At 41.5% G+C, this 25,223-nt stretch overlaps 1 protein-coding gene across 1 annotated transcript in view; it reads left to right on the top strand.

Moving 5' to 3' along the window:
- The first annotated feature begins 1,519 nt into the window (after positions 1 to 1,519).
- Positions 1,520 to 25,223, top strand: part of UBTD2 (ubiquitin domain containing 2) — a 58,638-nt gene continuing 34,934 nt past the window's right edge. The window contains exon 1 of the mRNA XM_052659258.1: positions 1,520 to 1,626. Within this exon, the coding sequence (XP_052515218.1) occupies positions 1,557 to 1,626 (70 nt within the window). The 5' untranslated portion in view covers positions 1,520 to 1,556. The remainder of the gene's footprint in view (positions 1,627 to 25,223) is intronic.

The following is a 25,223-nucleotide window of genomic DNA, read 5'->3' as shown; positions in this document are numbered from 1 at the left end:
ACCAGCAGTGTATGAAAATATATTTAAATGCAAATTCCAAGCTGCATAGAGCCACTTTCCTAGGTATTTTACTTGAAAATTTTTCTTTAATGCTAAGCAAAGGCTGACCCAGGACGTTAAAAAAAGAAATCTGATTATAAAAATGGAGCAGATAGTTAAAACAGCTCTTAGGCAGAAGTAAGCTTTAGAAAGACCCAAGCCAGGTGATAAAAAATTTTAAGGCATCCTGGCGAGAAGCACAATTCTAAAGGGACCATTAACAGTTTGGCTTCAGACTGGGAGAGCGAACGGCCAAGAATGTCGGGCGTGGTCAGTGTACCAAATTCTAGTTTAGAAAAAGCGGGGTATTTTACTTATTTATATTTCAATTTGTTCTAAGGACGATTTAGGGCCCTTAAAGGCAGGATCTTGAGAAGTAGCATTGTGTCTGAATAATCCTGTGAGAAGGAAACAAACCCACGCCCCCCTGAACTACGGTCCACGCTTATCTCTCGCAGCCCCGGATGCCTTGCCTCTGTAATCTCAGTCCAGTTTGCAACCACAAAGACCGCCTCGACGTCTAGTAATGGGGCACAGAGATTGCAGGGGGGCAGGGGGATGGGACAGGCAAGGAGAAGCCAGGACTTGGGATAGCAACCCACTGGACTCTACACAAATCCACAAGGTGCACTTCAATCTTCAGCCAGGAGCACCCCTCCGCTGGGTACGTGGGACCCCGCCCGCGAGCCTTCCATCACTACTCCTCCGTGCGCCACCCCCGCCCGCTCCCGACCCGCTTCTACCAGAAGGAGGGGACGCCGGAGGAGGAGTCAGAAACTCGATTTCTCCCCTTTCCACTTTTCCTATTCACTTTTACTCCGTCTGTCCTGCTCTCTCCCCCTCCATCGCTTTCTCTGCTCATTCCCTCTCCCTCCTCCACGCCCGCTTTTCGGCCTCTTCCCGGGGACGGAACCCCCAGCCGCCTCGTTCCCTCGGGTTCGGGGGCCCCCTCCCGCCCGCCTCGCATCCCCTCCGCGCCTCCCCGCCTCCTGCCCCGCCCCTCCGCCCGCGGCCCCGCCCGCAGCCAATCAGCGCGCGGCCTCCCACGGCCCCGCCCCCCGGCCTTTCCGGGAGGGCCCCGCGGAGCCCAGGCCTAGATGCGGAGGGCGGCGCCGCGGGGCGGGGGCCGATGGGGTCTGGCGGCCGCGGGGCGCCGGCGCGGGGCTCGGCTGCACGCGGGAGCGCGGGGCTGTGAAGGCGTGAGGTGGGCGCCGCGGCCCGCCCGGGATGGGCCAGCCCCAGCCTGGCGGGGCCGAGCCGGAGGCGAGGGCGGCGCGCGGGCCAGGCCTGCTGGGCGGGCGGCCCGGGGACTGAGGTAGAAGTGGGCGCGGAGGAAGGGGCCGAGCCAAGGCGGTGGGTGGAGCGGAGAGGGGGGCGGAGGCTGGGCCGCGGCGAGCGAGCGGAGCGGAGCGCTGGTCCGGAGCTCGGCGGCGGCGGCGGCGGCGCCTGAGGAAGCGGAGGCGGCGGCGGGCCCGGACGAGCGCCCGGAGGTGGCGGACGAGGCGCCGGGGGCCCCCATGGGCGGGTGTGTGGGCGCCCAGCACGACTCCTCGGGCAGCCTCAACGAGAACTCGGAGGGCACCGGAGGTAGGTGAGCGCCAGGGGGCAGCCTCGGCCCCCCATTGTTCCCGGCCGGGCCTGGCCACCTGTCCCGGCCCCTGCGGGCCTCGCGGCCGGGGCCCCCGCGCCCCTTTGTCATCCCCTCTTCCACGTCACTGCCCGCGCTCCGCTTCCGGCCGGCCTCCGGGTCGCCCCCTTTTTTCCCTGACTCCCCCACCCCCGCCCCAGAAAAGCACTCCGCGCTCCGGGAAGGTAGCCCACGGCCTCTCGACCCCACCGCCTCGGCTGGGGAAACTCGCCCAGAAACTGCCTCTGGCTCCCTCGCTCCCTCTCCAGCCCGTTTAATTATTCAGGAACAGGATGGCGGCGCTGGGGTTGCAGGAAAGCGAACTGATGGGGGGTGGGGGGGGGGGGTTGGGGAGGGGAGCCTAATGTATTCCCTCCGACGGGCCCCGCCACATCTCTCCGAACCCGGCCTTGTTCAGCAGAGTTGGCTGGTCTCCGCTTTCCTGAGTTTCAGATGACAGCTGCCCTGGTTGGTTCCAATTTGGCCATTTAAACCTGCAAGTTTCTGGAACTCGGCTGGGGAAGTCTCAAGTGGCCACAGGCATTATTTTAACGAGGGGTGGGGAAATGGTCTGCCGGAGTAAAACGTGGCTTCTTGCTCCAGCCTGGGGTTATTGGGCCAGTGCACTGTCGGGGTGGGCTAGTCAAATTCCTATCCATCTTACGTAAAGGAAAATAATGTAGGATAAAAGTACAAATGCTGTTACCCCAGTAGGATCCGTACTTTAAAAATTTCTGTGACACGGAAGGCACTTGTACTTTATTGTAAATATGTTTGCTGAGGAGAGTTATTTTAATGCAATCAATGTTGTAGTATAGGAGAAGAGTAATCCAGTTAATTCTACTTTTAGTTATATGACCTCTTGCTGGGCCCATTCTATACCTTGTGTAGAGGACAGAATGTTTTAGTTAAAGAAGAAACAGCTTTTAGGAATAGCAAAGATGACAGTGTTGGTTTTGTTCCAGCCTTATGTTAGATGTCACAGAAATGTGGGGTGTAAGTTCCTAAACTAAATCGTTTGGGTGGGTGGGTTTACAACTTTTTCTTAACATGCTAGCATTTGGACCAGTTGCTTGCCTGTCATTAAACTCCATGTACCCCTAACTTTTGACTTGTAAATGTCCTGATTACATGATGTTTAGCCATGCTACTTCATTAAAATGTATGGGCATCCTGTATGACTAAATCCTGGGCAAACTGAGAGCTCAGCAAAGCATCTTGAAAAGAAATTGCCCATGGAAAGCGGTGCTTGGTAGTGCATTTCAAGTCATAGCATAATTACTCAGTGGCACGTTAACAATGAGATTTGCAGTAAAAACAAAGCAGGAAGATAAAAGGGGGCATGATTTAAAATAACCTTGGGTTAAGATCAAATTGAGGGTCAAAATCCTGTGGGTGAGGTGATCATTAATGGTACCAAACTATACAAGTAGTATTACTTTTTGCTAAGTTTAGATAGTGTGCTTGTTATAGGTAGTTTAAGTTTTTTCACACTCATTTTAACATTCTAATTCAACATTTTTCTCTTGTTGGTAGTGCACTTGAACTAATTTATGGTTTTAAGGCCTTTTGGTGGTGTGACTTGTGACCAGCCAGACGTTATTAGCACGGGCTTTTAAAAGCAAGAAGTATTAGCTTTTGGTAGTTTATTATTATCATTGGTACCTAGTTAGATAGTTATAGTGTCAGCTTCTTTGAGAACTGAGTTCTCTGAATTTTAAGCTATGCTTTACCTTTTCAGAGTAAAGTTTAGAAAAATAGTCGTGAAACCTTGGTTATATTTCTGGAGAGAAGGCATGACCCTGATGTAACTGGGGTGAAGGAGTGAGCTGTGTGGGATAAAAGGGTTATTTCTAGAATTTAATTTGTGGAGGCCTTTATTCTCCATTATTGTCATGAAAGTTAAAGAGTTAATTGTGGTTTAAAGGAATTAGCCCAGGTGAGTGTTTCAGGTTAACTTGTTAAATAGTTACTAGCTTATTATAGTAGATTTTTGTTTGGGAGGGAGAGACTTTTTCCTAAGGGTGTTGGCATAGATCCTTCACTTTTCAGATATACAGTAGTGGTTTTAATCTGGACATATTGGGCTATGAAAAAATTTTTTTCAGCATGGAGTAAAACACAGTTTCCCAATGTTTTTCATGACAGATTTAAGATTTTCATGACAGATTTAATTACATCCACAGTGTTGTGCAAACATCATCATTTTAGGATGGCTTCACTTTCTGAATATCAGCAGACTTAGTAAAATGACTTAAAAAATTTTTTTGGCCATTTGAGGTACTGTACTTTCCCTTTCCCTCTGAATCTTAAGTCTCTTAAGTATGCAAATAAATGTGTATATTGAGAATAACTTCCATTCTGGGTGCAGTACTTTGAAGAAATTTGGGAAATTTTTGTAGGAATTTTTAGAATATGGAAATGGCTTATTAATGTTGTAAGATTTGTGTTATGTATTGTTTTGGAATCAGTTGCTGTATCTTCTGGCATACCTTGCCTAGAAATCAATTTTTGAGTTTCAACTTTTTTGACCATTTTTTAAATGTTTAATTTTATTCAAGAAAGTTATATGATAGAACTTATGCAAGATTATTTAACAGTGCTCTCCAGGCTTCCACACTCCTAGAATTTCCTGCTGTTTTGACATTTTCAGACAGCATATTTTGTATAGTTCTCCACCTTATTATGATGACATTGTGATGCTGAGGTTGGCACTTAGGTCCTCTAGACAAGACTGTGGCCAATGGCATTTACTAAGTAATTAAATTTCTGATGAGTTTTAAAAATAAGAAATATATGAATAAAAAACAATAAAATGAAATTCATTGAAGACAGCCAATTCCCTTTTCATATTTTGATCCTTTAGTGAAGGTAGTGATGTGTCAGTGCAAAGTAGGTTTTCACCTTTGGGTGTGTCGTTTATTCTGTGCCTTCAGTGATATCCCAAGAGTACTGACCAGGGTGGTCACCAGCTTCTAGGTTTACAGGAGGAGAACTCGGAATACTGAACATTGACTTGATTGGGGGTTTTTTTGGCTGCTGCATGCAGCATATGGGATTTTAGTTCCCCAACTAGGGATCGAAGCCACCCATGCCCCTGCAGTGGAAGTGCAAATTCTTAACTACTAGACTGCCAGGGAAATCTCAAACATTGACTTCTTTATTTCAGAGTGTCTTGAGAATATCGTGGCGTTCTTTTGGATATCCATTTATAGCAGCCTTAACACCTACTTGATGAGAAGAATGCTTTTGAGTAATAACAGCTACCATTTAATCCAGTGTTTATTGTGTAACAGGTATTGTGATTATGTTCTCACTTAGTCTTCAACAACTCTGGGAGGTGGATATTTTATAGATGGATTGATGCTGGGAGAAATTAAATAACTTGCTTAACATGGCAGAGTTAGAGCTTAAACTGGGGCTAAAATAAAGAATGCTGACTTTTTCCTTTTCCTCTAGTTTATTTTTTTTTAATTTTAGTAAAATACATATAAAACTTGTTATTTTAACCACTTTTAAGTGTATACTTCAATGGCATTAATTATATCCACAGCATGCAATACATCACTGTGTATTTACAGAGTTTTTCATTACTCCAAACAGACTCTGGATCCCTTAAGCAATATCTTTGCTCCCCTCTCCTCCAAACCCCTAGTAACCTATGATCTATTATTTGTCTCTGAATTTGCCTGTTCTAGATATCTCATATAAGTAGAATCATACAATATTTATTGTTTTGTTGGTAGTATATTTTACTTAACAGGTCTTACAGGTTTATCTTGTTGTACCAAGTATCAGTAATCCTTATTATAGCTGAATAATATTCCATTGTGTGTACATGCCATATTTTGATTATCTCTTCATCCATTGAAGGACGTTTGGATTGTCTCCACTTTTTGGCTTTTGGGAATAATGCAGCTATGAACTTTAGTGTGCAGAGAGTAAATCCCTGTTTTCAATGCTTTGGGATATATACCTAGGAGAACGTAGGAATTGAGAGATCATGTTAATTCTATGTTTACTTCTTAGGGGTAAGTTTTCCCACAGAGGTTGCACCATTTTACATTTCTTCTAGCAGCGTACAAGGGTTCTAGTTTCTTCACATTTTCACCAATACTTGTTATTTCCCATTTTAAAAATTATAGCTTTTATAGCAGGTTTCCAGTGGTCATCTATGGATGTGAGAGTTGGACTGTGAAGAAAGCTCAGCACTGAAGAATTGATGCTTTTGAACTGTGGTGTTGGAGAAGACTCTTGAGAGTCCCTTGGACTGCAAGGAGATCCAACCAGTCCATTCTAAAGGAGATCAGCCCTGGGTGTTCTTTGGAAGGAATGATGCTGAAGCTGAAACTCCAGTACTTTGGCCACCTCATGCAAGGAGTTGACTCATTGGAAAAGACCCTGATGCTGGGAGGGATTGGGGGCAGGAGGAGAAGGGGACAACAGAGGATGAGATGGCTGGATGGCATCACTGACTCTACGGACGTGAGTCTGAGTGAACTCCAGGATTTGGTGATGGACAGGGAGGCCTGGTGTGCTGCGATTCATGGGGTTGCAAAGAGTCAGACACGACTGAGCAACTGAACTGAAAGCGAGGGACATCTTATGGTTTTGGCTTGCATTTTGTAATAGTGATGTTAATGTGCTCATTTGGCATTTGAATATCTTCTTTCAATAGAAATATCTATTTAAGTCCTTTGCCTTTTTGTTTTTAATTGAGTTTGGGCTTTGTTTTTGCTACTGAGTTGTAAGAGTATATTAACCTTTATTCTGTATATTAAACCCTTATCAAGATAATGAGTTCCAAAGAATTGCATGGCGAGATAAGAAAACCTTCCGAAGTGATCAATGCAAAGAAATAGAGGAAAACAATAGAATGGGAAAGACTAGAGATCTCTTCAAGAAAATTAGAGAAATCATGCAAATTAGAAATCATAGAATATTAGAGAAATTCATGCAAAGATGGACACAATAAAGGACATACAGTGTAGACTTAATAGAAACAGAAGATGTTAAAAAGAGGTGGCAAGAATACACAGCAGAACTATACCAAAAGATCTTAATGACCTAGATAACCACGATGGTGTGATCACTCACCTAGAGCTAGACAACCTGGAATGCAAAGTCAAGTGGGCCTTAGGAAGCATCACTACAAACAAAGCAAGTAGAGGTGGTGGAATTCCAGCTGAGCTATTTCAAATCCTAAAAGATGATGCTGTGAAAGTGCTGCACTCAATATACCAGCACATTTGGGTAACTCAGCAGTGGCCACAGGACTGGAAGAGATGAGTTTTCATTTCAGTCCCAAAGAAGGGCAGTGCCAAAGAATGTGCAAACTACTGCACAATTGCACAATTTCACATGCTAGCAAAGTAATGCTCAAAATTCTCCAAGCTAGGCTTCAGCAGTGCATAAACCGAGAACCTCCAGATGTTCAAACTGGATTTAGAAAAGGCAAAGGAACCAGAGATCAAGTTGCCAACGTCCATGCCAATGCTGGATCATAGAAAAAGCAAGAGAATTCCAGAAAAACATCTGCTTCTGCTCCATTGACTATGCCAAAGCCTTTGACTGTGTGGATCACAACAAACTGGAAAATTCTTAAAGAGATGGGATTACTAGACCACCATACCTTCCTCTTGAGAAACCTGTATGCAGGTCAAGAAGCAACAGTTAGAACCAGACGTGGAACAATAGACTGGTTTCAGTTTGGGAAAGGAGTACGTCAAGACTATATTGTCACCGTGCTTATTTAACTTATATTCAGAGTACATCATGCGAAATCCCAGGCTGGATGAAGGACAAGCAGGAATCAGGATTGCCAGGAGAAATATCAATAACCTCAGGTATGCAGGTGACACCACCCTTATGGCAGAAAGTGAAGAGGAACTAAAGAGCCTCTTGATGAAAGTGAAAGAGGAGAGTGAAAAAGTTGGCTTAAAACTCAACATTCAGAAAACGAAGATCGTGGCATCTGGTCCCATCACTTCATGGCAAATAGATGGGGAAACAATAGAAACAGTGACTTTATTTTTGGGGGCTCCAAAATCACTGCAGATGGTGATTGCAGCCATGAAATTAAAAGACGCTTACTCCTTGGAAGAAAAGCTTTGACCAACGTAGACAGCATATTAAAAAGCAGAGCCATTACTTTACCAGCAAAGGTCCGTCTAGTCAAAGCTATGGTTTTTCCAGTGGTCATGTATGGATGTGAGAGTTGGACCATAAAGAAGGTGGAGCACCAAAGAATTGATGCTTTTGAACTGTGGTGTTGGAGGAGACTCTTTTGAGAGTCCCTTGGACTGCAAGGAGATCCAACCAGTCAATTCTAAAGGAAATCAGTCCTGAATGTTCATTGGAAGGACTGATGCTAAAGCTGAGACTTGAATACTTTGGCCACCTGATGCTAAGAGCCAACTCACTAGAAAAGGCCTTGATAATGGGAAAGATTGAAGGCAGGAGGAGAAGGGGATGACAGAGGATGTGATGGTTGGATGACATCACTGTCTCAAAGGACATGAGTTTGAGCAAGCTCCAGGAGTTGGTGAAGAAAAGGGAAGCCTGGCGTGCTGTGGTCCATGGGTTCACAAAGAGTTGGACATGACTGAGCGGCTGAACAACAACAAGATACATGACTTGGAAATATTTTCTCCCATTCTGTAGGTTGTCTTTCATGCTCCTGATGGTGTCCTTTGTTTCACAAAAGTTTAATGAAGTTCAGTATATCTGTTTGTACCTTTGTTGCCTGTGCGTATAGTTTCAGTTTTAAATTTTTTAATCACTGATGGATAAAGAATAAATCTATAACCAATAATTTACAAATCTGATAACTAACATTTGTTTTAACTATGAATAGAAAGCCATTTTAAGCTTATTTCCTCTGTCAGATCTGATGAAAAAGTTGATATGCAGTGAAATTGTTTTTAAAATTTGACATGATCCATAAACCCATTTCAGTTTCTTAATCAAGAGATAAGTATTGTCTTTTCTGGGGAAGCACTTTACAATCAACAACCACTGAGTACCCACAGTATGCCCAACTTTGTATTGGTTGCTGTTGTTGCAAAAAAAGGAATCATTATCCTATTTCTTGCGTATATTAGAATCCTTTTTTAGGAAAGCATAATAAAATGTGCATGTATGAGGCAACTAAAAAGCACTATTTAAATAGATAAAAAATACCACTGAATAAATTGTGCGCGTGCTGAGAGAGTAAAGGAACACGAAGTGACCTCTGCTGCTAGAAGGTGTGATTCCTCAACCAGCAGCATTGCCATCAGGAGGGAGCGTGTTAGAAATGCAGAATCTCAGGCCCTAGCCGTAAACTGCTGAATCAGAATCTGCATTTTAATAGTGTTCTCCAACAGTTCCCATGCACGTTCAGGTTTGAGAAGCATTGGTAAAGATTGCTTACAGTGGAAAGAGACTGGAGAGAGGAATACATTAGGGGGGGAAATGGCAAGAGTTGGTGGTTTTTTGGATGTGGGGATATATAAAATAATCCCATATTTGTGAACCTGGGTAAACCAAGAATACTGAGGTGGCATGTCAGATTTTGGGGAATAAGAAAGCTGTCTGGAGAAAGCAACCTTTAAGTATGTTAAAGTTTAATTGACAGAAGAATTTTTAAGTTGGACATCATTTTGAAGTTACATTTTGAAGGAACTCCTTAATGTTTAGGATTATGAATGTGGACTTTGGAGTCAGCTGGCGAAATTGGCTGAAGGTGTAAAAGTGAATGAAGGCTATGCTGCTGCTGCTGCTGCTAAGTCGCTTCAGTCATGTCCGACTCTGTGCGACCCGATAGATGGCAGCCCATGAGGCTCCCCCGTCCCTGGGATTCTCCAGGCAAGAACACTGGAGTGGGTTGCCATTTCCTTCTCCAATGCATGAAAGTGAAAAGTGAAAGTGAAGTTGCTCAGTCGTGTCCAACTCTAAGCGACCCCATGGACTGCAGCCTACCAGGCTCCTCCATCCATGGGATTTCCCAGGCAAGAGTACTGGAGTGGGGTGCCATTACCTTCTCCGGAATGAAGGCTATCAGTTCAGTTCAGTCGCTCAGTTCTGTCCGACTTTTTGCAACCCCATGAATCACAGCACGCCAGGCCTCCCTGTCCATCACCAACTCCCAGAGTTCACTCAAAACTCATGTCCATCGAGTCGATAATGCCATCCAGCCATCTCATCTTCTGTCGTCCCCTTCTCCTGCCCCCAATCCCTCCCAGCATCAGAGTTTTCCAGTGAGTCAACTCTTCACATCAGGTGGCCAAAATATTGGAGTTTCAGCTTTAGCATCAGTCCTTCCAGTGAACAACCAGGACTGATCTCCTTTAGAATGGACTGGTTGGATCTCCTTGCGAGTTAAGTGAAAAGAGGAGGAAAGTACTAAGAATTGAGTCGTGAAATTTTCACAAAGTAGAGAAATGAGAAATCACCTCTCAGGACCTGACTGTAGTGAGTACCTAGTATACTGAATTTTGTTGAGTTACTGGGAAACAGGTCTGTCTGTGAAACTGATAGATGTCATTGCATTTGAACTTTTCATTCCAGTGTGGTTGTGGACATTCTAGTCGTAGTTTGGTACTCATATCCTAATATAAGACAGATAAGACAGACTTCTTGGGCGTCCAACTCCAGAATATACCAACAGCCCCTTTGAGATTGGTGAACTTCAGAACAGACACATTCTCTGCAAGACATCAGTTACTTTCTTCAAGAACATCATGGAAATCTATTCTTTATGTATTTCCAGTGTTTCGTGTATTGCTTACACTTGTCATCTCACTAGGTTGTTTATTGAATTTTCTTTTGCTGCTTCTCTTAGGGGTGTGCCTATGGTTAAGAAAAAAAAGAAAGAAGCAAATTGAACATGACTGGGACTAAAGATTAAGTCTCCTCGTTTTATCCCTAGTGTGACAGTAGAAGTAAAAATCTTTCATGTTTTTCTGGGTTGGTGAGCTCTGGGGCTTAACAAGAGGATGCATAAAATTTCATACCAATTGGAGAGAGACATACTGTGAAATAGGAGGCATTTACTTGATGTAAAGCAGAAGGGGGCTGATTTTGCTAGGAGGAATGGAGTTGTGTGGAAAGAACCGAAAGGAAAATATCCAGCAAGAAAATGTAGGTTGGAAATACAATGGTACTTTGGGTAGCTACATAGGTTCAGTAGGTATGAGAACTGAAATTAGAGTGGAAGCTACAGTTGGAAAATACCACCATATGGGGCAAGCTGAATCTTCTTTGAGAAAAAAATTAAGCACTCCAGTGTACATTAAAATCTGGTGTGGTATGTGGTAGCCCCTGCCTCATTTGCTTCCTCCCACTGGGCTTGTCCCACTCGTTTTCAATTTTCTACTAAGTAGAGGGTTGAAGTTTTTTCCCAGATAAGATTATCTGGGAACTTACGTTGGAAAGACATTTTAAATGAAGAGTCTTATTATGGCTGTTAAATGAGCTGTCCTTTTCATCTCTGATTTTATATTTAGGAATCAATGGCTAGAGTTACATAGTATGAACAGAAGATTTAAACCATTGGAAATATAGGGATTGTTATTCCTTTGATTTTTGATAGCCCTAGTCTATGACACCTGTCTTTCTTAGGGAGAAATTTTAATCAGTGGATTTTAAAATCTAATTTTCTTACTATAAATGCAAAGCTTTGGCCGCACCTTGCTAATAGCACTATATCCAGGTGAATCTTCCAGTGAGAATAATTATTGAGTGTTAATAACAGTAAGGAACTTTCGCTCTTATGTAGTGAGTTGGTTTTCTCTCTCGTGATTTTTGACTGAAACGCAGTCTTCTCGTTGCAGGAAAGCATCAGGTTGGCTTTGGTGAGCAACGTGATCGTGTTTGGGCATGATGAACAGTTTGCTGATTTAGTGATTCTCTCATTTTTCCTTACTGCAGACCACCTGAATGGTTTATCTTCATTTGGTGGACCACGGCACCTGGTTCTTCCCACCCACCCAGCTTTCTGCTTCTGCTTATCGGGCAGTACTAGGCTACCAGCAAGTTCTTCATGAGTCACTGGTAGTTCAAGAGCCGTAGGTTGAGACTTTGCTAGCGCGCATGTACTTAGGGATGCACGTGTGTCGGCCAGGAACAGCCAGGCATGTGTTGCACCTTGTGTCAGCTCCTTGGCTTGCAGCTAGCGAGAATTAAGTGTGGCTTGGAATGAACTCCGTGTGTTGACCTGAGAGGTTGAATATCACTGAGTGTACATTGGATATTGTATGCCAAACTGTTGCGTGTTTGCAGTAAAACTTGCAGAAGTTTCCACTATAGCTCAGTTTTTAGAAATGACATTTCTATTGGAGGAGTCATCTGAGAACAAGAAATATTTACATGTGGGGGATAATTTTATGTAAATTTTACTTGAGTGTGAAGTGTTAATGATACATTTGCTCACAATGTTAAAAAATAATGAATTAGTGACTCTTGGGCCTTTCTGATTAAATTCTAACATCACAAGAAACCCTTCAGATAGCTTTTGCATTTATTATAATTGACTTGTAGGTATAAGCAAGGTCAGATGGCTTCTTTGCATTTGTTCAGATAGTTTCCATGCCTGTGGTCTGTGTGACAAAAGTATCACAGGGAAAGAGTAATTGGGAATTAGATCTAATTCTAACAGGATATGTATGATTCTTTACTTCCTAGGCTATAGTAGATCCAGAGTCCAAGCTTCTCCTGCTTCTTTTCTGCTGTCTTACCTTCCAACAGTCGGATAATCTTTCATCACTGAACAAGTGTGAGACTTTTTCTTTTCTGCCCAGAATTAATCCTGCCATCCTGAACATTGTAGCACTATTCTTCAGTGTTTATTCTCCTCCCTCCTTCTTTCCCTCAACTTTATTGAGGACTGATTGACAACTATTTATTGACAGATACAGTATACAATGTCATGATATAATATGCACATACACTGTGAAACAGTTACCAGAATCAGAATGATTAACACATTCTTGTTGTGAGAATCTTGAAGATCGCCTCTCAGCAACTTTCGAGTATAAAGTACTGTATTATTAACAGTAACCATACTGAACATTAGATCTTTATAACTAGTGCTTCTTAAAACTGCAAGTTTGTACTGTTTAATCCACGTCCCCCCTCCCTTTTTCCCAAAAATGTATCCTGGTTATTTTTGTACATTTACTTACCTCCTCAGAGCATAAGCTATATTGGACCTGGGGACAGCGACTTCAGTTTTCTCATAGTACTTTAGGTTCAGTTAACAATTGTGTGAAGCACATCTTTGACTTTATAACGGTTTTAGGGAGAAAATGATAACTGTCTTAATAGGAGGCTCACTTAATTCTAGAGCAAGAACCTTGTTAAATAAGACCATGTCATGTAACAAAAAGATTTAGGAATCAGAATTCTTCAGTTCTGGTTCCACTTCTGCTCTTGTATCTGCTACCTTTAAATGAGCATGTTGGATGAAATCAGTAGGCTCCAGCATTTTAAACAGTTGAATCTTCTTTTTAAGTATATCTTACATTGAACGGTAACATCAGTCTCAGCATTTGATTTCTTTTTATTTTGATTGTATATAGTCTCTAAAAAATAAAAATAAATGATTTAGAGTCTCATAAAGTTCTGTAGATTTTTTTAAAGTTTGACTTAATAACACCATCAGCAGGTGTACTCAGAACTCAAACAATAACATGTCACACAGTATTACAGTTTGTTTTATTGTCACTGAGCATTCTTCAGGTAACTTTATGATAAGAGCACATACTGAACAGATGAGATTGCTGTGACATTTAACGAAGCCTAGACATCCATGTACTGTATTAGTGTGTTCCCTCAGTCAGTTCACTTCCGCTCCCTCAGTTCCCTCAGTCAGCTCAGTCGTGTCTGACTCTCTGCAACCCCATGGACTGCAGCATGCCAGGCTTCCCTGTCCATCATGATCTCCCAGAGCTTGCTCAAACTCGTGTCCGTCGAGTTGGTGATGCCATCCAACCGTCTCATCCTCTGTCATCCCCTTCTCCTCCTGCCTTTAGTCTTTCCAGCATCAGGGACTTTTCTAACGAGTCAGCCCTTCACATCAGGTGGCCAAAGTATTGGAGCTTCAGCATCAGTCCTTCCAGTGAATATTAGGGATTGATTTCCTTTAGGATTGACTGGTTTGATCTCTTTCCAGTCCAAGAGACTCTCAAGAGTCTTCTCCAACACCACAGTTCAAAAGCTGTGTTACATGAGTGAATGTGTATGTGCATGTATTAATAAAAGGCACATTCAGAGCTGTGGTTTTCCCAGTCAGGACACAGTTTCAAAAATCTCCTTAAGTTCATATATGCGTAGAGTAGACAAGAGAAGCATTCCAATGACTCTAAGATCAGTTTGACCCAGCAGCATAAGCTAACATGTTTCATGATGGTCTTTATGTTTGAAATTTAACATTTGATGTGTGGTACTTTTTGTTAGGGTTCTTAAAAAATAGCAAAAATATATTTACAAAATAGTTTAAATTATATTTTTGGAATGCTGAAACAGGTGTTTATTTCTGTCTCGAGTTTTTTGGGACCAATTTAAAAAGTCATGTGACTAGATCCTAGAAAAAATCTTTATGTGACACATGTAATTTCAATTTTTATCTACTCTCAGGATAGGTGCACTGTCTTGGGCATTGTATTACATATTTGAAGTTTCATAGGATTACTGAAAGAATAGTACTGTATTAAGAATGCATTGCTATCCAAGTTAATTTTGATGCTAACTTTGAGAGAAAACAAAGGCAAGATAAAACATTAAAAATAGTGAAGGGATGAAGGAGATGGTGTCTGTTGTAGCTATACCACTAACTACCATCGGGTTACAGGTCTGGAAGTTGGTTCACTTACTCTCACTAACTGATTTGCCTTCACCAGGAATTAAAAGGGTCGGGAACAAGCCCTCAGGGTGGTCTTTCTTTTCTGGAGCAACTTTTGGCTTAGAATGCACTCTGTAAGTGAAGATAATTGATCATTTAAGGTGTGAACTTTACCTCTCAGTTCATTTGAAGCTGAAAGTGCACCTTGGCACTGTTAGGCCTTTGCTTCTCCCTGTCTTTGACATGGCTTCACTTTTCTTTTTTCTCTCTTGGGTGTAAAATATTCCGACTCTGACTACAGTTGGGGCAACCTAGTATTATATTTAACCTTTGGAAGTTCAAGGCAGTGACTGTTTCATAGAAAAGGGATTGTTGGATGAGATCCTGTATCTGTGGTTTATGCAGGAGGAACTAGAATCAAAAGAGATGCTGAGAAGGACCTGGTCGGTAAGGTCTGGTGTCTGCCGTCTTTGTGAGAGTCTGACTCTTGCTTATGAAAAATGGACTAGATTGAGATGAATCCTGGAAGGGATGTCAGCGGATCTCTGTATCTAGTAAATGAAGCTTGGAGTGAAGTGAAGTGAAAGTTGCCCAGTAGTGTCCAACTCTTTGTGACCCCATGGACTTGATACGGTCCATGGAATTCTCCAGGCCAGAATACTGGAATGGGTAGCCCTTCCCTTCTCCAGGGGATTTTCCCAACCCAGGGATTGAACCGAGGTCTCCTGCATTGCAGGCAGATTCTTCACCAGGTGAGCCACAAGGGAAGCCCAAGAATACTAGAGTGGGTAGCCTATCCCTTCTCCAGCGGATCTTCCCGCCCCAGGAATCGAACCGGGATCTCCTGCATTGCAGGTGGATTCTTTACCAACTGAGGGGGCCTTTGCTTTAATGTAAATATTTGCTTTGTGGTGCTTTTATTACAGTTCTTAAAAGTAGAACGATCTCCCTCATTTTTTAATACGGCTTTTGGAAATTATTTGTTCAGTTCTTTCTTTCTTCTCCCACAATTTGTAAGCTCTGAGGCCCGGGGCCTTTTCTGACTCTTCTTCACTGTCTGCCTCGTTTCTGGTATAGTTCCCGGTACATGTGCTTTCAGTAGTTGCTGACTGAATAAATAAGTGAAATAATGAATGAATGGTTACGATTGTTTTATCATTTGGAGGATGAAAATTTTTTCTGCTTGGCTTTAGTTATTTCATTTGCTTTTGGGGGTGAAATTTATAATAATAAAAACTATTGTAATGTTGTACAATTATTTCCCATTATCTCTAGAGACTTTCCTCATGATAATTCTGGGATAGATTCTTATTTGGCTATTTGGTAAAAGGAGGGAGTGATCTAATTTGCTTGTTAAAATCTCCCCACTTATTTTGTGTTTGTTTATGTATTATTCTGTCATCGTTCGCAAACTTAGTGGTGACTTGAATTGCTTTGTATATGAAAAGAGGGTTAATTATATTTAAAGCTGCCCAGACCAGTGGTATTAGGTTGTTCTTGAGCTGATTTTGTGCTTATATTGAATGCAGCAGAAATCCAGGTTTTGCGTGCAGCCTATTAAGTATAGCAGGAAATAATGAAGATGCCTTTTAAGAATTCTCTGAATTTAGGTGTTGGGGGGTTTTGAAGCACATATTTTGGAGGATGTTGGAGGAGAGCAGAGCCTAGGAACAAACTGTAAGGTAAAAATGCTCTTTACAGTACTTTGCTCATGCTCAGTTGCTTCAGTCATGTCTGACTCTGCAACTCTGTGGACTGTAGCCTACTAGGCTCCTCAGTCCATGGGATTCTCCAGACAAGAATACTGGAGTAGGTGGCCATGTGCTCCTCCACAGAATCTTCCCAACCCAGGGATCGAACCCACGTGTCCCCCATGACAGGTGAATTCTTTACCACTGAGCCACTGGGTAAGCCAGAAGAAAGTTACAGTCACTTATTGAAGTTGCAGAGTTGACGGTTTGGTCTGTCTGACCCTTGCGATCCCATGGACTGTAGCCCACCAGGCTCCTCCGTCCATGGGATTTCCTAGGCAAGAGTACTGGAGTGGGTTGCCATTCCCTTCTCCAGGGGATCTTCCTGACCCAGGGATCGAACCTGCATCTCCTGCATTCCAGGTGGATTCTCTACTGCTGAGCCAGTGGAGATTCCTTAAGGTACTTTATTAAAGACTGATTTCACTCTGAAAGTTGGAACTGTGTGTCCTTTATTTACTTTCTAAACCACATTCCTCCATATAAAAACTGTAAATAAAGAGTATTGTGTTTGGGGTGGAGATAGTCATTAATGTAAATATAACTTTATAACATGTATAATTTTGTAACACATGCCTGATATTACGAGATATTTAGCAAGGCAAATACTTTTATTTTAGCAATGCAAACAGCTTTTCGTCCTAAATTTTTAGATTTATTTATTTTATTTTTTGACAGTCATGGGTCTTTGTTGCTTCATGCAGGCTTTCTCTAGTTTTGCTGAGCAAGGGCGACTCTAGTTGCAGAGCACGGACTGTGGGTGTGCCGAGTTCAGTGGTTGTTCTTCATGGGCTCTAGGGCATAGGTGCAGGGGCTCGGTTGCTGCACATGATGTGCAGTCTTCCCCGACCGTGGATTGAACGGTGTCCCACCTGCATGGCAAGGTGGATTCTTAACCACTGGACTCCAGGGAAGCCCGTTGTCCTATTTGTTACTGATTAAAATCTCCCTTCCTGACCGTGTCATTTGCACAACAAGCATGCATTGAGTATACTGTGTGATATCCTTGAACTTGTATGTAAGTATCAGGTTGTAGGTTCGTAATGTTGAACAAGTGGATCCTATTGAAGTTATCAAAATAATGGTTTTTCAATGGTTTAAGGTTTACAGAGACAACAACTATGCGAGAACCATGATTTCAATACAGTCTTTGCTGTACTTTTGTTTTTTTAAAAATCTTCATATACATTTTCTTGATTCTTACAAGGAAGCTTTGACTTTGAGGAAGTCTGATATTAATATTACCATTTTAGAAGAGAGAAAACTGAGGCACAAGGAAGCTTTGATCTGATTAAGGAATAAAAAGAGTAGCCCAAACTGTAAGTTTTGTCTTCTGTTTTCTAATTCAGTATTCTCTCCACCGAAAGTGACAGTTTTGGTTGACTCTTCTTTCCTTGCCGCAGAAGTGTACGTGTGAGTATTTTCTTTCATGGCAGTAAACACAGTTGAGGGAAGTTAATGAAACATGGTTCTTAAGGACTCTTAACGTTCATACTCCAAAATAGAGATGGCAGCAGTGAAAAATGAGTTGAGAAATTGCCTTTGGTTTTAGTCAACAAATTATATTGCATCTCACAAAATAGAAATTTCAAACTAAAATCTTAATTATCTAACAGGATCAAATGGAAAAAAGTGATCATCTTTTCTAAAATTCTTTTGTGCCCGTTTACTCAGTTATCTTCTTTTTCATCATTACCTCTGCTTGCTATCCCAGACTGAATGTTTTCAGCTTAATATTCAGCTTGGCTTAAGCTTGACGTGAATTTAGCAGTTGAGCTTTGTGGGGAAACCAGTTTCCTTGAGGTCCTTAAAGTACAAGAAAAAGAACACTTTGTCTAATTTAGAGAAAGCATAATAAAGGCTTTCTAGGCCTGTGATCCTAAATCACCATTAGTAGCGTATTAAAATATCTATCTGTTTCAAATTAGACTGGTGATTCTCCTGAGGGGTGAGTTGAAGGAGGTGTCATGAAAGTTCATTCTGATTGGCATATCCAGCAATTTAAGGATGGGGATTGGAATCCATATGTTAATGACTGTCTGTACTTATAATATCAGTGTATGGATATTTGGAACCACCTCCTGGGAAGCCCCGGTGGCTCAGCAGTAAAGAAACCACCTGCAGTGCAGGAGACATAGGAGACATGGGTTCGATCCCTTGGTTGGATCTCTCGGTTGGATCCCTCCTGGAGGAGGGTGTGGCAACCCACTCCAGTGCTCTTACCTGGAGAATCCCCATGGACAGAGGAGCCTAGCAGGCCGTAGTCCAAGGAGTCTCAAAGAGTTGGACACGACTGAACTCACACACATAGTTTATAGCTGATAAAAGGAACCAAGGCCATCTACCACCAGGAGTGTCTCATTTAAAAGTGGGGAGGAGGGGACCTGTGGTCCTTAATACAGCTTCATTATCACAGGTGGTACTTTTTCTGACAGTCACCAATTTGCCTTGGACTTCAGTTACCCTGGAAATAAAAATTTTAACTTGGTGGTGATTAAAAAGCTTTGGGGCCTTTGATCATTGTTTTGTTGCCAAAAATTAACACACATGGCCTGTTGGACAAACCCTTCTGTGAATTTGGCTTTTTTGATTCTTGGTTTGTGATGATTGCATCTTGTGTGAATACGTCTCTCTTCCCAAATGACTCAGAATAGTTTATATGCGCTTTAATCCCTCATGATTATGAAGTGAAAAATTGAGGTGTGTTCCTGCATAAAACAAGTAGGACATAAGAGACTTGAGAAAACAATAAAATGATGCCCAGTATTTCTGGAATGAATATTGAATAAGACATTTAAGCTATAACAGGAGTTTTGAGAATGGGGTAAATTGTTTACCTGTAGTAAAATGTAATGAATACTCCTGGAAGCAAGAAGGAGACTATCTTTTTGTATTGAATCCTTTGTGGGGTAGAAAACAGCTTTGTGTGTGTGTGTGTATTTTCGTTTTCTGTATACCAGCACTAAATGTATTGTCTAGAAATTACAACATAACTGCATAGGGCACGCAAATGACTGGAATAAAAGTTTTTGTTTGTTCTGTCACAGATGATCCTTAACCATTTTAAGGAGGGAATAATAAATAGGGCCATGACTTGCACTTCAGCGATAGAGGAAGGTTTTTCAACTTGGGACAAGGATGTATACTGAAAGTCTTAACGTGTACAAAAGTGAAGTTTCACTGTTTATTACAGAAGGGGAGAGGAGACACTTTCAGATGAGACACTGAGGAGGAGTAAAGACAGTTCAGATGTAGAGTAAAATCCCATTTGCATTGAGAAAGTATTCTGATTTAATAATAAATAGGAAGTATATGGGACTTCCCTGGTGGGCCAGTGGCTAAGACTCCAGGCTCCCAAACGCAGGGGGCCTGGGTTTGATCCCTGATCAGGGACCAAGAGATCCCACATGCTGCCAAGTAAGAGAGCTGCCTGCTGTAGCTAAGATCCTGCCTGCTGCAGCAAAGACCAAAGATCCCAAGTGCCAAACTAAGACCCGACACAGCCAAAGAAATAAGTAAATAAATTAAAAAAAAAAAATAGGAAGTATGAACATCATTGGCAAGTTGTTTTTGTAATAAAATCTTGAGGAGAAATGCTATACAATTTTAATATAGTTAAGTATTGATTAACAATATCTTTAAATTTGCTCCTGACACAATCTAAAAGCTACTTGTAACATTTATAATTTGTGGTCATTATTAAATCTTTTTAAAAACTGAAAAAAGTTTTAAGTGTCAAAAAGCATATCTAAGAAAAAAATTTATTCTATGACCTAATATAAGTATTTTGCTGTACATCACGTCAGACTCAGAGTATATGGCTATGAGTCGAAAAGAGAGAGTGAAATAAAAATGGATTCATACATGTTTAGAGAAATTGTGACGTGCTTCATGAAGTCAGCTACAACTTCTACAATTTAACTTTATTGATGTTTTAGCTTTGGGTTAAAATGAGAGTGTCGTTGTTAGCTTTTCATTTAGGGAGGATTGTCAGTATTCTCTCTAAAATTGAGCTTGCTGGTTTAAAAGTCAGGCTTTAGTAGAGTCAGCACAAGGATGTGAGAGACGCACATCCCAGGACTTTTTAAAAGGGTTTTATTGGAGTGTAGGTGCTTTACAGTGTTGTGTTACTTTCTGCTAACACAGCAGTCGGTCAGCCATATGTACACATGTATCCCTTCTTTTTTTGGCTTTCCTTCCCGCTTAGGTCCTCACAGCACTGAGTAGAGTTCCCTGTGCCCTACAGTAGGCTCTCATTGGTTTCCTGTTTCGTACATAGCAGTATACACGTCAGTCCCAATCTCCCGGTTTAAAACCCCCCTGCTCCCCTTGGTATCCGTGCATTCTGTTTTTTTCTCTACATCACTGTCTTTATTTCTGATTTAAAAATAAGCTCATTGTATCATTTTTCTAGATTCCGCATATGAGTGATACTGTGTGATGTTTGTCTTTCTGAGTTACTTAAGTCTGCATGACAGTCTGTAGGTCCATCTGTGTCTCTGCAAATGGCAAACTTCATTCCTTTTTATGGCTGAGTAATATCCCGTTGTGGGTATGTACCATATCTTCCTTATTCGTTCCTCTGTTAATGGACATTTAGGTTGCTTCCCTGTCCTGGCTGTTCTGAGTAGTGCTGCAGTGAACATTGGGTGCATGTATCTTTTGAGTTCTGATTTTCTCTGGGTGTATGCCCAAGAGTGGGATTTGTTGGGTCATAGGGTAGTTCTGTTTTTTGTTTTTTTCAGGAACCTCCATACTGTTCTCCATAGTGACTGTGAATGTAAGTCACGGGATGTCCTGGGAATGTAATGTGAGGAGATGCAGTGTAAACTGTAGCGAAGGAATCCTCTGGTATAACTGGGCAAGTCTCTCAAGTCTCTTGTAGGGGCATTTGCAAGAATATAGTATTTCTTTTCTGTTGTTGACAGTACTTCCTTCTGAACAGTTCAGTTAAATAAGATGATAATAAAGCTTGGGGTTTTGTAATGGTGATAGCCGTAGATGCAGTTTTAGAAGGATTAAGTGACATCCAAGATAATACCTATTTTCCCATGAATCTAACCCACAGGCAATACATTTTCTAGTAGTTTTTTTCTTACTTTGAGTATTATTTTCTTTATATGTTGATAGAATTGATGTTTAAGCACTGGTTCTGCTTTATGGCTTTTGTGGCAAAATCTTGGACAGGTCAAAATATCATTGTTTTTGTGGCACCCACTCTTGTGTTCTTATATGTTCTTAGAAGCACAATTGCTTTGACTACACTTAGAAACCCATTCAAGGAGAAGGACTTTGCAAATGAACACAATTTCAAGTGAAGTGTGTTTACCCACATTTTTGCCAGGCTCTTATAAACATTAAGCAAAGGAAACTTTTCAGATTGAAGAGGGGGACAATCTTGAATAAAGAGTTGTATGAACTGCTGATGTCTTTTCTCACGAAACACTTAGTACTAATTTTGGAACTGAGCTTGGAACAGGTACCAGCCTGCTTTGGGTAATGGGTATATGCTGGTTAGGAAATAGTGGATTATTTGGGCACTTCAGGTCAGTGTCGACTTGCTATGCTATCTTAAGCACTGGTTCACACCTTTGAAACTTCATGGAAGCCCAAGACCTTAGAGATGGATTGATCATGTAGTTTTAGTTTATAAGTGAAAGTCTGAGACCAGGTTGAACATTTATTCTAGTAATTCTTAAAGCCATGAGGCTTTAAAGCCATAGTCCTGCTGCTGCTGCTGCTAAGTTGCTTCAGCTGTGTCTGACTGTGCAGCCCCATAGACGGCAGCCCACCAGGCTTCGCCATCCCTGGGATTCTCCAGGCAAGAACACTGGAGTGGGTTGCCATTTCCTTCTCCAATCATGAAAGTGAAAAGTAAAAGCGAAGTTGCTCAGTCTGGTCCAACTCTTTGCAACCCCATGGACTGCAGCCTACCAGGCTCCTCCATCCATGGGACTTTCCAGGCAAGAGTACTGGAGTGGGCTGCCATTGCCTTCTCCAGTATAGTCCTAGTGGCTGAGAATATAAACCTTGGAGTTTGACTAGGTTTGAATCCCAGCTGTACCATTTAGCTATATGATCTTTGGGATTTATTATTATTATTCATCTAACAGACACAGGTATAGTTTTTATGTTCTAGAAACTATTGTAATTGTGTGAGAAATATTACCCCATTAAATCTTCCTGACAGTCCTATGAGCGATTATTACTGTGGTCTCCCTTACCCTCCCCCTAGGTGGTCTCTTCATTTTAAGGTGGAGATTACACTAGCGTTATTGAGAGGATGCATGGGACTGTATATAGAGAGCACAGTGCACAGTGGCTGGACCAGGACGGTGCGCATTCTCTGTGACTATCATTTTTTCTCAGAAAGGCAGCATTTTTGGCAAACTGCTACCTTCACCAGTAATGTAATGGTTAGGGTAGTAGGAATCCTTCTCTGCAGGGTTTTCTGAATGCTCACAGGAACTTTCCTTTTGCTGGAGAATTTTTAAGTTGGTCAGGTAAAGTCTCAGAGGATCTAATTCTCTCTAGACATGATCAGCACCGTTAGGTGTCCTGTGTCTTTGGGGCCAGGTGAGATCTGAGTGAGTTTGGCAGGCTGTAGGCGATGGGGTGGTGAAGAGTCGGACATGGCTGAGCCAGCTGAGCCTGCACCACAGGTGAGATCTGAGTTACCATGGCTGGTCTGCCAAATCCAAACCTGTATCCAAGGCATTATCAAAGGGTCACAAGTCCTTTTTTTTTTTTTTAACTTTATTTCAAAATAACATCAAACTTATGGAAAAGTTGCAGAAACAGTACGAAGTTCTGATACCCTTCATTCCAGTTTCCCCAAATGTCAATATTTTATCACATCTGCTTTATTACATTTTCTTTATATGTACGTATTGTTGTTGTTGTTTACTAGGTTGTGTCTGACTCTCTGCAACCCCATGGACTGTAGCCTGGCAGGCTCCTCTGTCCATAACGTTTCCCAGGCAAGTATACTGGAGTGGGTTGCCATTTTTTTCTCCAGGGGTTCTTCCCAACCCGGGGATCGAACGCATAGCTCCTGCTTTGGCAGGCAGATTCTTTAGCACTGAGCCACCAGGGAAGTCCTTTATATGTACATACATGTATGTAAATACTTAAATTTTCTTGAGCCATTCGAAAAAGTTGCACAGAGTAAACCCTTTTACCCTGAAATACTTGAGTGTGTATTTCTTAAGAATAAGGACTTTCTCTCACCTACCCACAATTCAGTAATCAAAATCAAGAAATGAGTATTGATATAATGCTAATGTTTACAGCCTTTATTCAGATTTCATCATTGTCTTCATTAATATTCCAAGAAAATCATCTAGGATCATGCATTATGTTGTCATATCTCTTTAGCCTGCTTTAATCTAGTACAGTTCTGGAGACTTGTCTTTTGTGACCTTGGCATTTTGAGAAGTATGTGCCAGTTATTTTGCAGAGTGTTCATCAGTTGCACTTTGTCTGATGTTTTCTCATGTGTAGGTTCCTCCCAGATTATGTAGTCTGGGCAGGCATACCACAAAAGTGAGATTGTGTCCTTAGTGTATCATGTCAAGAGTCACATAAAATCTTTTTTTCTTATTAATGTTGATGTTAACTTTAATCACATATGGTGCCAACCGAGTTTCTTCCCTGCAAAGTTACTGTTTTTTCCTCTGCAAATAGTAAGTATTTAGCATGAAGACTGGATCTATATCAACTGGAAACATTTTTTTAAAGTATCAAACAGGTGCCAGGTTTAGCATCCATTGGGGCTTCTTGTCTGAAATAATTGTGGTGGTTGTCAAATGGTGATTTTTCTAATTTCACTATTTCTTTTATATTAATTGATCAGCATTTTAACGTAGGAAAGAGCCCTCTCATCTCAACTGTTTGTTTGCTTGTTTATATTGGTATGGACTCGTGGTTTTCTGTGTTTTTCCATGGGGGTATAATCTGTTGCTATTGTTATTTATTTTGATGCTGAAATTGTACCACATTGGCCAGTGGGAGCTCCTCCAGGCTGATCTCTGTGTTCTTTTGACGTGACTTTGTTATTCTTTGACTACTTCTTTGTTTTCTGGCATAACAAGTTGTTCCAGGTTCATATTCTATTTTACCTGTCAGAGTCCTGAAATCAGCTAGGGACCCCTAGTTCCTTTTAGTGGAGAATGATATTCAGAAGTAAAAATCTAGACTCCAGGTGTGTTTGATGGTACCGGAGTAACATTGCCTGTAGGTCGTCTAAGTGGAAAGAGCTTGAATACATGTATCTCCTATGTAGCCCTAAGCTATATAGAAGATATGGATATATATGATATATACATGGTGAGTGAAAGTCTCGGTCATGTCTGACTCTTTGTGACCCCATGAACTATACAGTCCATGGAATTCTCCAGGCCAGAACACTGGAAGAAGTAGAGCCGGAAGGGAAAGAAGCCTTTCCCTTCTCTAGGAGATCTTCCCAACCCAGGGATCGAACCCAGGTCTCCCACACTGCAGGTGGATTCTTTACCAGCTGAGCCCCAGGGCCATGCATCTATATATTTTTACATATTAAAAACGAGTGCATACTGATAGCTCTCCTTCCAGTCTAATAGTATTAATACAAGATTTATTCTAGACTTTGCCTGTTCATATATTTACAATTCTCTTTCTAAAAGGGAAGAAATGTGACTCCTAATTTCCACAGTATATTTACTTATTTATTCAGTCTGAGGATACACATTAAATAGTTTGGAATCACTAATTTATTTCATTGTGAAAACAAGACTACTAACTAGAGTTCAGTATTCATTTACAGTTCTTTGTATCTGTAGCCTGAGGGTGAAATTACTAAAAAAAAATACCATGTTCAAATGTTAGGTTCATGCCCTTTCAATGTAGTTTGTTAACCCTTTGAAATACAGTTAAGTTCATTTATTTCTAGTTGTGTTCTTTTTTAGTTTTCCCCTTTTTGATTTTGTTTGCTTATTTGAGTATG

This window comes from Budorcas taxicolor, chromosome 20 (genome assembly GCF_023091745.1).
Source record: "Budorcas taxicolor isolate Tak-1 chromosome 20, Takin1.1, whole genome shotgun sequence".
NCBI classification, from domain to species: Eukaryota; Metazoa; Chordata; class Mammalia; order Artiodactyla; family Bovidae; genus Budorcas; species Budorcas taxicolor.
The sequence above is the reverse complement of the archived record's forward strand: the minus strand, read 5'-3'. Positions and strand labels throughout refer to the sequence as shown.